The sequence below is a fragment of the Dendrobates tinctorius genome, unplaced genomic scaffold (genome assembly GCF_039654945.1).
Source record: "Dendrobates tinctorius isolate UK_male_01 unplaced genomic scaffold, ASM3965494v1 ptg000070l, whole genome shotgun sequence".
In the NCBI taxonomy this organism is placed as follows: Eukaryota; Metazoa; Chordata; class Amphibia; order Anura; family Dendrobatidae; genus Dendrobates; species Dendrobates tinctorius.
In genome coordinates this window covers 84732860-84745476 of record NW_027361738.1, presented here as the reverse complement: position 1 = coordinate 84745476, position 12617 = coordinate 84732860, and the positions used below count along the sequence as shown (strand labels likewise).

The 12617-nt window shown below is 46.3% G+C and overlaps 1 protein-coding gene across 1 annotated transcript in view; it reads left to right on the top strand.

Moving 5' to 3' along the window:
* Nucleotides 1–851: 851 nt before the first annotated feature.
* LOC141095768 (serum paraoxonase/arylesterase 2-like) overlaps nt 852–12617 on the top strand; it is a 28970-nt gene continuing 17204 nt past the window's right edge. The window contains exons 1-2 of the mRNA XM_073582071.1: nt 852–1164; nt 11956–12026. Coding sequence (XP_073438172.1) covers nt 953–1164; nt 11956–12026 — 283 coding nt within the window. The 5' untranslated portion in view covers nt 852–952. The remainder of the gene's footprint in view (nt 1165–11955; nt 12027–12617) is intronic.

The following is a 12617-nucleotide window of genomic DNA, read 5'->3' as shown; positions in this document are numbered from 1 at the left end:
AAATGGTCGCTAGTGAGCTGCCAAACAGGCAGATCTCACTAGCGATGCAGCAGCGGTCGGTGGTCGATACTTACCTGTCACACGCAGTGAGGGTGACGTCTTCCACCTGCATCCATGGCTCGCTCATCGGCACCAGCAGGAAGCCGACGAAGAGAAATGGCCCAGGCCGATCTCGCGCGATCAGCGATAGCCAGCGGGGGAGCCAGTTGGAGGTAATTATCATATGTAGCAATATCACTAGCCATATCGCTGCTGCGTCACAAAATCGGTGACTCTTTAGCGATATTGCTAGCGATATCGCTATGTGTAAAGCTCCCTTTAGTTAGCTCTCCCCTGGTTAGCTATTAGTGCAGATAATCTATGTTATGCATATTATGTATTCCTATGAACCCAGTACTGATTGTATTTATATGTTTTACTTGTAGTTTCACCACATCAATATACCACTACGTTCAATAAAGCATAGATTCAACCTACAGTCTCCTTATTGGACCCCCGGTATAGCGGCTTAGCTGCCTGTATAAGCTACATGAATTCCGGTTAATTTAGTGAGGACAGAACAACGCCTAAATAATATTGACAAACAGCAGAGCGCCCCCATAACACTGCTATATACTGTATTTCTACCACCATATCAGTCATGAAATAAAACTAAAAATGCCATTTAGCGGCCAAAAAGTACGGTAAATTTCTGCTTGTCCAAAGCAGTGAAGGACTTGCTCTGCTCTTAGGTTTCTATTGGGGGATCCAGTCTTTGGAAGCTGGTGAGAAATGATGCCTTCGGACAATTGCCGCCTAGACATTGTGAAATCCCCCTCTATTAATAATTTCCGTATTTGATCATGGTGACAGGGTCACTGCTGCTCGCAGCTTCTCCAATGCAACAGAAAATAAGTTTAGGAACTTTGGGAAAAGTTTGGACTTAGTTGGGGGGGATTCTGGCATTGCACTTATGCGCGGATCACATAGCCTGGACACCCCAGCAGCAGCAGCAGCAGCAGCAGCACCCAGTGGGTGTGTTACAGATAACTGCTCTCACTCCTACCTACAGTCCAGGACACAGGTTGCTGCCAGTGAAGTCTCTGCAGCTATGGGGGCTCTGCTCAAACTGGCTGTTATTGGGGTCCTCCTGGCTGCTCTGGGGGAGAGACTGCTGAAATTCAGGTAAGTAAACTTATAGCTTGTGGATATACTATTAAAAGTTTTGTAACTTTTCCCTAACTTAGAAATGCTTGAGAATGGGGAGGGGGCTGATACATTGTATCTCTTTGTGTTGTAGTATTTATTTTTTCACTTTGATTAAACAAAGAAAAACATTGTTGCTTCTATCTTGTAGAATCATCAGTCCCAGTATGCTTCTCTGCTGGGTCTTATAGTTCCCCCTTCCTTCCTCCCACAGTCTACCTTGGAATACAATAAATTAGAGGGAAATACAGTCAGCAGCATGCAGCTGTCAGGATAACCTGGGAGGGGTACAGTGGGAAGACCACCACTAGATCCTTACTATAATACTTCTAAAAACTGATCTAGCCATCCAGACTTCATCCTTTTATACTTGGATTTGCTGGGATTTGTAGTTCTGCAACAGCTTGGAGAGATGAATAAAATACAACATACTGTTGTGTAACTACAAGTCCCAGCATGCTGTAGGTGAAGTGAACAACTAATGAAGGGAAAGGGGCACTCATGGTCATTTGTGATTCCTTTGTCAGATTCTTTCCGACTTTTTCAAGGCAGTCTGAGACTTCTAGTCCTCTCATCATTACATACACTGTCCACCGGTGGTCTCCAACCTGTGACTCAAAAACTCCCAGTGTATGCTGGCCGCACTGGTGTAGACCCTGCATCGTCTGTTCTAGGAGGTCAAACTAAGGCCTCTTTCACACATCAGGTTTTCGCCGTCAGGCGCGATCCGGCGCTTTTGACAGAAACCGGATCCGGCGAAATGCAATGCCGGATCCGGTTCCCCCCCCATTGACTTGCATTTGCGCCGGATCGCGCCGGATGGCCATGCGTTTCATCCGGTTTTCGCCGGATCCGGCAATGTGTCGCAATGTGTCGCGATCCGGCGTCTGGAAAAAACGTCTACTGTAACGTTTTTTGTCTCCGGCGAAAAAGCCGGACACGCCGGATCCGGCGCGTCCGGCTTTTTCACACAATGAAAGCCTATGAGCGCCGCAATGCGCCGGATCCGGCGAAAGCCGGATCCGGCGGCCGGATCCGGTTTTTTGGTCTGAGCATGCTCAGTAGCTCTGCCCACAAGACATATATAAAAGCAAGACAGTGGGACCCACAGCCACACCCAACATGCCACCCAAGACAGCAACCAGGCGCAGGAGAAGGCAGGAGACATCTGCAGCAGCACCATCAGCACCACCCCAATTGGAGCAGCATGCTGAACAACGGGAGGGGAGTCCAGCAGCAGATGAGAGACGGTAATTATCAAATCCCCCATTCCTCCAAACTAGGGCTATTGAATATCAAGATATTCATTGGCCCTTTGTTTCTCTTTATTCAACAGCCGCCCAATAGATGCAGCAGCAGCAGCAGCAGCAATGGCAGCAGCTGGAACACCACCCACAGGCATGGAGTGTGGCCACCAGGAAGACCCATCATCTTCTGGGAGCCCTCCCTCGCATCGTCAGCGTTTGACGGTAAGTTTTTATTTCCAAAATCCATCTTCTCTGTAATATATGTCTATTCATGGCCTTTTATTTCAAAACAGGAATCACAAGATGAAGAGGAGCTCCCAGAAGAAGAAGGAAGGGGTGGACAGACACCTGGAGTGGGCTCACAATTGGTAAGTTTTTTGCATCAAACGCAGAAACACAACATCACACTACACACAACACATAGAAAACAATGTTCTGCAGACCACACACAGCAAACAAATGCCTACATCCAAAGACATAACTTTTTTTGTTTTCTTCTCTAGTCTTCCCAATCTGGTGCTTGGCCAAGAGGTGCTCGCAGTGCCTCCCAGGGTCGTCGGCGACAGCAACGCGGCGGTCACCAGCGTGTAAGTATAAATATTTTTGCTTTGTTTTTTTGCACTTTTTATTTCATTTCTTTTGTGGAGGCTAATTATGTTATTTTTGTCTTTTTCTTTAACAGCCTTCACAGCGTGCTCCCGACTCTGACGGTGAGGATGGAGGGATTGATGTGGACCGCCTCATCGATCTCGTCAGAGAAAGGGAGCCGCTCTGGAATATGGCTGACCGCCGCCACGCTGACCTGATCGTTACCCGACGACTCTGGGAGGAAATCTGTTCGCTCCTTGTGGGCCGCTGGGAGGACCTCGATGTTCGGGCCCAGATTACAGAGCGTAAGTATATACAGTACCGGTTGCTTGATTTAAACCAGTGTTTCCCGAACTCCAGTCCTCGTGGTCCCCACGGATCATGTGTTCAGGATTTCTATTTACTATGGAAATCCTGAAAACATGACCCCTGGGGACCATGAGGACTGGAGTTTGGGAAACACTGATGTTGTATACTAACCACTCCTTTCTCGTTTCAGGGAACAGAATTGTGAAGCGGTGGCGATCTGTGAGGGATCATTTCAAGAAGGAGTTCAATAAAGAGATGCGGGCCCCGAGTGGATCTGGAGGACGCAGGAGCAAGTACAAGTACGCAGAAGCCCTGTCGTTCCTCCGGGAAACAATGGTCACCAGAAGGTAAATATTACACACCACATGTGAAAAAAAATGTTAGATGTAAATTTTTTTTTCAGCCAGGGCCATACCATGTCAGTATTTTAATTGTTTTTTTTTCTCTTTATTCCACAGCACGGTGAGCAGCACTCGGGAGCCGGCACGATTGGACCCTTCTGAGGCGATCCCTGAGGAGACCGGCACCGAGGGACACTTCGACCGCCCCGGTACATCTGCACCTTCCCAGCCTTCCCACACATTCGACCCATCTGTCCCATCCACCAGCACAGGAGCATCGTGGCCGCCTACATTACATGAAGCTGCTGGTGAGGAGATCGCTTTCCCTTTACCCCACCCTTCTGCCCCTGCCGCCTCTAGTACACCTGCGGGTACTGGGCGGCAGCGGCAGAGGGGTCAGGAAAAGACTTATGCGCCAGAGTTCTTGCATCTGAATGCATCTTTCCAGAACTGTCTAAAAGTCTTGTCAGAGCAAATCTCCGCAGGCTATCAGCAGATCAACTCCAGCATTCTGGAGGTGAAGACACTTCTGCAAACCATGCATTCAGAAGCAAGATCTTCGCCAAACCACACCTTTTTCAGGTCTGTTGTGGAGCGCATGGAAACGCTCTCTCCTGCCCAGCAGATGCATGTAATGCATTCATGCCACGCTGCTCTCCAGCAAGTTACCTCCCAACCTCCTCCTCCTCCTCCCACCACAGTAGTTCCTCCACCTGCACCCCCTCCTGCCACTTTCCATCCTCCCCCTCCTATTACATCTACACCCCCTCCAGCCACTTTCCATCCTCCCCCTCCTATTACGTCTACACCCCCTCCAGCCACTTTCCATCCTCCCCCTCCTATTACATCTACACCCCCTCCAGCCACTTTCCATCCTCCCCCTCCTATTACATACCATCCACCTCCAGCCACTTTCCATCCTCCCCCTCCTATTACATACCATCCACCTCCCCAGCACCATCCACCTCCCCAGCACCATCCACCTCCCCAGCACCATCCACCTCCCCAGCACCAGCAACCTCCCCAGCACCAGCAACCTCACCAGTACCAGCAACCTCCACAGTACCTGCAACCTGCCCCGTACCAGACATCTCCCCACTTCCAGCAACCTGCCCCGTACCAGACATCTCCCCACTTCCAGCAACCTGCCCCGTACCAGACATCTCCCCACTTCCAGCAACCTGCCCCGTACCAGACATCTCCCCACTTCCAGCAACCTGCCCCGTACCAAACTCCTTCCCCATACAACTTGCCATCAACATCATCTGCTCCTACAGTCCCTGCCCAACCCTCCACTCCACCACCCACCACCTCTTCTGCTTCCCACATGTCCACCCATTCAGTAGTTTTTTCCACACCTTCACCTCTAACTGTTCCTTCCCCACAACGATCCCAGTCCTCTCTCCACACTCCCAGTGTCGAAGTGTCCCGCAGCCCCTACAGCAGTATTTCCACCACACACTACACAGAATTATAATGTGTGTATTTAAATAAAAATGACCAGTTTTATGGTTTCAGTTTTATAGTTTCAAATTTTTATTAAACATGTTTATTAAAATTTTAAAAAAAATTTACTAAAAAAAACATTTTTCAATAAAAGTTAAATTATTTTACACTGGTTGTCTGTCATTTCTTTCTGCGGCGAAAAAGGTTAAATACAGGGTATTTAAAAGGTGAAATGGTATTCAAAACTAGGTATATAACTGTGGGTAAATTTTAGCTTTTTGCCACAGTTGTGTTCCTGGTTGTGTTTGAAGCAAAGTATTTCACCTAAAAAGTTGTGTTTATTGTTGGTGATTTCCGAACAATGTACACAACTTTTGTTAAAAGGTGAAATACTTTGCATAAAACACAACCAGGTACACACCTGTGGCCTAAAGCTAAAAATAGAGACCATGACAAGATAGCCAACTTTGGTTGGCAAAGGTATATACTGTTGGTACAGAAGGTACACAAGTTTGGTTGGGCACAAATCTTTCACACTCTGTCATCCTGCCAGTGTACTCTGCCTTGAGGTGACATAAAGTATAGTGCAAAATTGTCCCTCATTACTGAAACCGTCACAGAACTTCTAGTGGTAATGTCATGGTAATCTTGCAAGGTGGTTTCTTCAGAGGTGTCCTCAATGGAAATGGGTTCCTTGCATATAACAAAATTGTGGAGTACCACGCACGCTTTGATCACCTCATCCACAGTTTCTGTCTTGAGGTTGATCGCAGTCAATAGGACCCGCCATTTGGCTGTCAGAATACCAAAGGTACATTCAACCATTCTTCTTGCTCTTGTGAGGCGGTAATTAAAAATGCGTTTTGGTCTTGTCAATCCTCTGCTAGAGTACGGTTTCAAAAGGTGTTCTGACAGCTGGAAGGCTTCATCCCCTACACAGACAAATGGCATAGGTGGACCAGATGTTTGCGGCAGCGGTCTAGGTGGTGGGAACTGGAAGGTGTTTCCATACAGTTTACGCCCCATGGCAGACAGTTTGAAAACTTAAGAGTCATTGGAGCGGCCATAGGCCCCAATATCAACCGCAATAAATTTGTATTCCGCGTCAGCGATGGCCATGAGGACAATTGAAAAATATTTCTTGTAATTGAAATATTCCGATCCCGATCCGGCTGGCTTTACAATGCGGATATGTTTCCCGTCCACAGCGCCCAAGCAGTTGGGAAACTGACATATCTGTTGAAACTTGTCAGCAATTTCAATCCACCTCTCTGTTGTGGGCTCTGGTAAAAACTCTTCAGCTAAGGAGTCCCACAGTGCACGGCATGTGTACTTCACAATTCCAGATATGGTGGAAATCCTGAGTCTGTACTGGAAATGCAGTGACGAAAGGGATTCTCCAGTTGCAAGAAATCTGTGGGGAATTAACAAACAATAAATTAGTTTTAAATCACAGCATTACATACCAAAACTGACCTAACACTTGGAGATACAAATTACCACCAACAAGATTGCAGTGAAAGTGTGCTCTGATGCGATCATATCCAATAAATGTGGCTTACCTTAAAGTCACCATCAGACGCTCTGCGGGTGAAACAGAGAAGCGGCAATAGGTGTCCGCTTTTCTTATGAGGTGTGCAATGCGCTCCACCAAGTAATCAAAATTCTCCATTTTCATCCTAACATATCCAAAAAATTTATCCGGGTTTCGTCGAAGGTCCATGCATAGTGTAGAATAGACCCCACGCGTCATTCTCTTGGCTGTGATGGGGTGGATCCACAAACGTCGTCTACGATGCCTGATGCGCTGCTGTCTCGCTCTCTCCTTCTCCAGAACAATCACCCTCAAACGATTCGCCTCCGCTATAAAATCCGCCAAATTCTTCAAAATATTTCCAATGACAACATCCATCTTCGCCAGTAAACTTGCTCTTCTCTCCAACCTGCACTTTCTCCTCTACAACCTGTCAAAGAAGGGCTGTAGGAACATGCTATATATAGTTTTCCAGTAGCCAATCCCGTTCGGAAGGCCACAAGGGTCAATTTTAAAAACCGGATCCGGCGTAATCCGTCGAAAAACGGATAGAAAAACGGATGAACCGGATGAGACGGATCCGGTTTTGTCTGTCAAGAAAAAGACGGATCCGGCAGAAAACCGGATCCGTCACATCCGGTTTTACTAAACATTTGCCGGATCCGGCGTTCCGGCACGACGCCGGATCGCGCCTGACGCCGAAAACCTGATGTGTGAAAGTAGCCTTAGGCTACTGTTACACATCAGTTTTTTGGTGTCAGTCGCAATCCAGCAGTTTTGGAAAAAAAACGCATCCGTCGCAGAGTGTGAAAAACTGATGCCACGGATCCGTTTTTTCACTGGATCCGACTGCCCTGCCTGGTAATAATATTGGAGCATGCTCAGTTTAAAAAAACAGAATCCGTCGCTGGATTCCGTCATTTGACGAACAGCGACAGATCCTGCACCCATAGGCTCCATTACAGCCAACAATGGACGACGCTGGATCCGTCGTTGTCCGACTTTTCGACGGAGACAAAAAACGTTACTTTGTCCGTCGTCTCCGCCCGACGGACACAAAATTTCCGACGGATCCAGAGAGCAACGAACGAAACGTGAGGCCATCCGACGCAATCAGTAACTAATACAAGTCTATGAGAAAAAAAAACGGATCCAGCGTCATCAGTCGCTGGATCCATTTTTTTCTAAAAGCGACGGATTGAGACTGATGGCAAAAAACTGGAGGCCTTAACAAAAACCAAAGAGAACTCTCTTGGTATCACTGTTCCTTCCTTTGCAATGCTGGGATTTGTAGTTCACCAACAGATGAAGAGCAATAGACCAGGAAATAGCTTGCAATTTTTAAGGTTCCTAGTTGCTGTGACTTGATGTTTTGTAGGCAGGCTGAGACTTGTAGTTCTGCAGTGATTGTCCAGTATGTTGCCCCACCTTTTAGATATGGGCACAGGTCGCCAGGAGCTATTGCACGGTGCACGCCCTGAGCGGTTGGCTCTGGGTGAAAGTCTTGCTGCACCTTAAGTTTTGTCTTTGTACCTTGGGCAGCAGTTCTCATCAAACATCTGACACACAAGTCACAGTACAGGATATTCCTGCTGGAAATACACACGGAGGGCACTAATGGCTTTCGCAGATCAGGAAATCTATTTTTTCTCTTAATCTAATGGCTAGAATACCGAGCGTAACCCCCCCCCCATTAAAAATGGACCCTAGTGAGGTCGTATAAGTGGCCCCTGATTCACCTACGGTCAGTATCGATTGCCGTGTAATTGTAGTTGAAGAGGCGGCCAGACCGATTTTATTTACTATGGCACCCGAATAAAAGCCAGTGCACCATTGGGACCCCCAGAAAGAGGAAAAAAATCCTCCAATATTTGAGAAAAAAACAAAAACAGGCAGAGATGCTTACTGTATAGACAGGCCTCAATACAAATGCACTAACAGGGTGCAGCTGACCCAAGTAAAATGGCAGCTGCACAGGTGCAAAAATACCAAATGAGACAGCGAGCCTACAATCAGGGATTGGCCGTGTGGCACACCAGTGCAAAAAAATAATCCGTATGAGGCAGTGTTCACACAGGGAATGCAGAGCATATGGTTCACAGCCTCTTAGTAACACCATATAGGGGGCTGCCCAGTGCTAACTGTAATGCATCCCGTGTGAACAGAGGCCACAGTTTACAGAACCATTTGGGCCAATCTGCACCCTGAAAGGATAAAAAGTGCACAAAACATATCAATATATGTAAGGTATTGGTTAATATTATGGCCATAATACGGAAGCTGGCAAACTACGTCAAAGTTCCTTACACTTGCCAGTCCTACTCTAACATGAAAACCTCAGAAAGAGGAAAAAATCCTCCAATATTTGAGAAAAAAAACAAAAACAGGCAGAGATGCTTACCTGTATAGACAGGCCTCAACCTTTGGGACCCCCACAGCGTGGAACTTAGAGAAAGCATCACATTTTACAAATGTCTGAAGTTCAATGTTTCCATTGGTGTCGGCAATAACCCAACAAACAAGCAAAATTCTGCTCATTCATTGGGTGATTGGATTGTTTATGGTGGAACAAAAATCCTTGTTCCTCAGTTTGCCTCGGGCGATGTGCTGCCGATAACATGATACTGTATGGGGAGAGATTGATCTACTAGTTCTGTCCCCATCATTCATCGACAGTTGTTATAAAGAGGCCGGGAAACAAACCCCGGATGACTTCAGTATTGTCGACCGCACTCGTCTAGTGGCCTGAGATCAGCGCGTGTAAATGCAACCGCGATGTTTGTGTGATTGTGCAATATGGGAGCATTTGGGGCTGCACTGTCTAATACCGGCTCTGCAAAGTAATAATGGGGTGGCTGTGTATTAGTGTATGGGGGAATTGCAAAAAACTTTTTGTTGTGCGTCAATTAAAATAATAATATGATGCTTTTAAATACACTTCTTTAAATTCCTCCTTCTGTTTTCTGTACACAGCTTCTTTGCAGACCTATGTGTCTCCATGGTTACAGAACACAAACAAACCTTGTGCAGTCTGATCCTGCAGTCATGTGTCTCTCTTCTCCATCTGTTCCATAATTCTTTTACAAAATCTGTTTGGTATGCTGGGAAAGGGAACCATTCAGGAAATGTCCCAGGATGCTCTGGTTTTTTTTTAGTTTAGTTTGCTACGTTTTTGTTTTTTTTGCAGTAGATTTAACCCTTTGACTACCAAGGGAAATATAATAGATCAATCCTCTGGGTCATTTCCACACCTAGAATCTGAGCATCTACACTTTGCTCCTCCTTTTTAACATTGAGTCATTAAAGTTGTTGTAAATAGTACCAGGGTCTTTTTGGTGTGTTTTGATTTACTTGGTAATTGATTAGGTATCTATTTTCTGTGGAGGTGGGAAGTTGAAATGCAAGTAAGAAGAAAAATACTTGAAAATACAACCTGTTGCTGTCCCCTGTGTATTCTCCGGAGACTACGACTTCTCTTCTTGTTATCACTATCTTTCAGTCTGTTAATCTTCATCTCTTTTCCCTATGCAGCTGACAGAGACGCCGGGTAGATACAGGAGCTTTTCTTCATGTTATCACCCCTCTTACCGATTACATCCTGTCATCTATCCTGTGACCCCTGTGTAATGCTGGTACTTTTATTATTCATATTATCACCCTCTAACCAATCCAAACTGTTACTGAAATCTCTTTCCTTGTACAGCTGACAGAGACCCTGGGGAGGTACAGGAGCTTTTCTTCTTCATATCATCACTCCTCTTACTGATTATATCCTGTTCTCCCCGTACAGCCTCCTGTGACCTCTGTGCAGTACTGAACTTCTCATGTTATCACCCTTTTCACCCTTTTACCAATCACAGTCTGTTGCTTCAGTCTCTTTCTCTGTACAGCTGACAGGGACTCTGGGAACATACAGGAGCTTTTCTTCATATTGTCACCCCTTTTACTGATTATATCCTGTCCTCTCTCTCCTGTACAGCCAAAGCAATAGGAGCTGAGCATGGTCATTACAGGATGCTGTAGATAAGCCCCCGATGTAACCTGAAAGAGAAGAAAAATGAGTTATATTATACACACCCAGGGGCGGTCCGGGTCCGGTTTGGGTCCGATGGGTGTCGCGGTCCGGCGCCTCCCATCTTCTAGCGATGACGTCCTCTTCTTTGCTTCCCATCGCGGTTCCGGCGCAGGCGCACTGATCTGCCCTGTTGAGAGCAGAGTAAAGTCCTGCAGTGCGCAGGCGCCGGACCTCTCTGACCATTCCCGGCCCCTGCGCACTGCAGCACTCTGCTCTGCCCTGTTGAGCCGCGACGGGGAACAAAGAAGAGGAGGTCATCACTAGAAGATGGGAGGCACCGGACTGCAACACCCATCAGACTTCGACCACACCCGGGGCGAGTATAATATAACTCATTTTTCTTCTCTTTCGGGTTACATCGGGGTCTTATTATCTACAGCATTACAGAATGCTTTAGGCTGTGTGCACACGATACAGATTTGCAGCGGTTCCACAGCGGATTTTACCGCGCAGAAACGTTGCATTTCTGCATTGTGATGTACAGTAGCCTTAAAATCAATGTTAAAAAAAAAAACGCTGTACAGACGCTGCGGATTTTTCCGCACGGTTTTCCCGCGGTACAAAATCCGCAGCATGTAACTTCTTTTGTGCGGTTTTCCATCTCCCCTGTCACCAAATCCGCAGGGGGAAAACCGCGATGGAAAACCGCACAAAAACCGCAAGAAAACCGCATGAAAAATGGAAGAAATCCGCAGGAAAAATGCAGGTAATTTGACCTGCGGATTTCTTCCATTCTGCACGGAAAAATCCGCAGGGCCAAAAAGTACGTCTGCACTCAGCCTAACAGAATGCTGTAGATAAGCCCCTGATGGCGGTAGCCGCATCTTATATATGAAAAAATATTTGACAGATTCCCTTTAAAGGATCCCGATCACTTGGGTGACAGTGTGCTGGTGATCGGGGACGGGGGCTGGGTCCTGAGACCCTCAACAATAGAAAAAAACCCAGTCTAAAGTGCACAGTTTCTACAGGAGCGCACGCACCTGGCTGTACTTCATGGACTTACTATTGAGCTGGTACATCAGTTTGTGCAGGAACGATGCGATCTGTGGGGGTCTCCAGGTCCAGAATCCCATCAATCAGCTGCATTCTGAAGAAATATATAATATATTAAATAAATATGTTGTGGATACATATAAAGGTGAATGTAAAGTAGCATCCTGGTAGAAAATGTGCAAATATTCCAAATGCTGAATATATTTAGCAGAATCTTCTCCCTTTGTTTTCTAGCCGTCGAGTCCAGTTCTCCAGGGAGATCGATCCCATAGAGCTTCCTAATTGCCAGCTCGTAAAGGGGATTGGTAAGTGGCTGCAAAATCCACTGTGACCTAGATCATGAGATTTACTGGTTACTATATGGAGCCCTTCTATACAGGAGAACCCACTTATAAGAAGCTGATCGCAGCGAGTCCTGGAATGTATTGTAATGATATTTTATTTTCTGTAGCCCATGTTACCTGATCTTACCTGAGATGTTGTCATTTAGAGAGATGCTTACATAGGCCACATGGACCATAGGAAACAATAGATTGGAGGGTTGATGGACTTTTATGGGAGAATGTATAGGGCATGCTCTGTTGTCTGTGCAGAAGTCATTGCGCAGGGAGGGAGGAATGATCTGTGATGATATTGTCAATGGTGGATCCTGTGCTATCCATATACCACGTGTGGTCCTGCCCGTGGCTCCGGTCCTGCCCGCGGTGACTGCTGAGAAGTAATTGCTACAGAACAGTGTTTTGATTCCTGCTAGTAACAAAGCCTACTGTTTACTGTAAGTTTTTATTTTCTGACACATTCCCTTCAAATATTGTATCTAAAGCTTTTTTTATTTTTGCCTTTTTTTTGTTCTTCACTCCTCTTCACCTTTATACTTATTTATGCAGTGAAGAAAA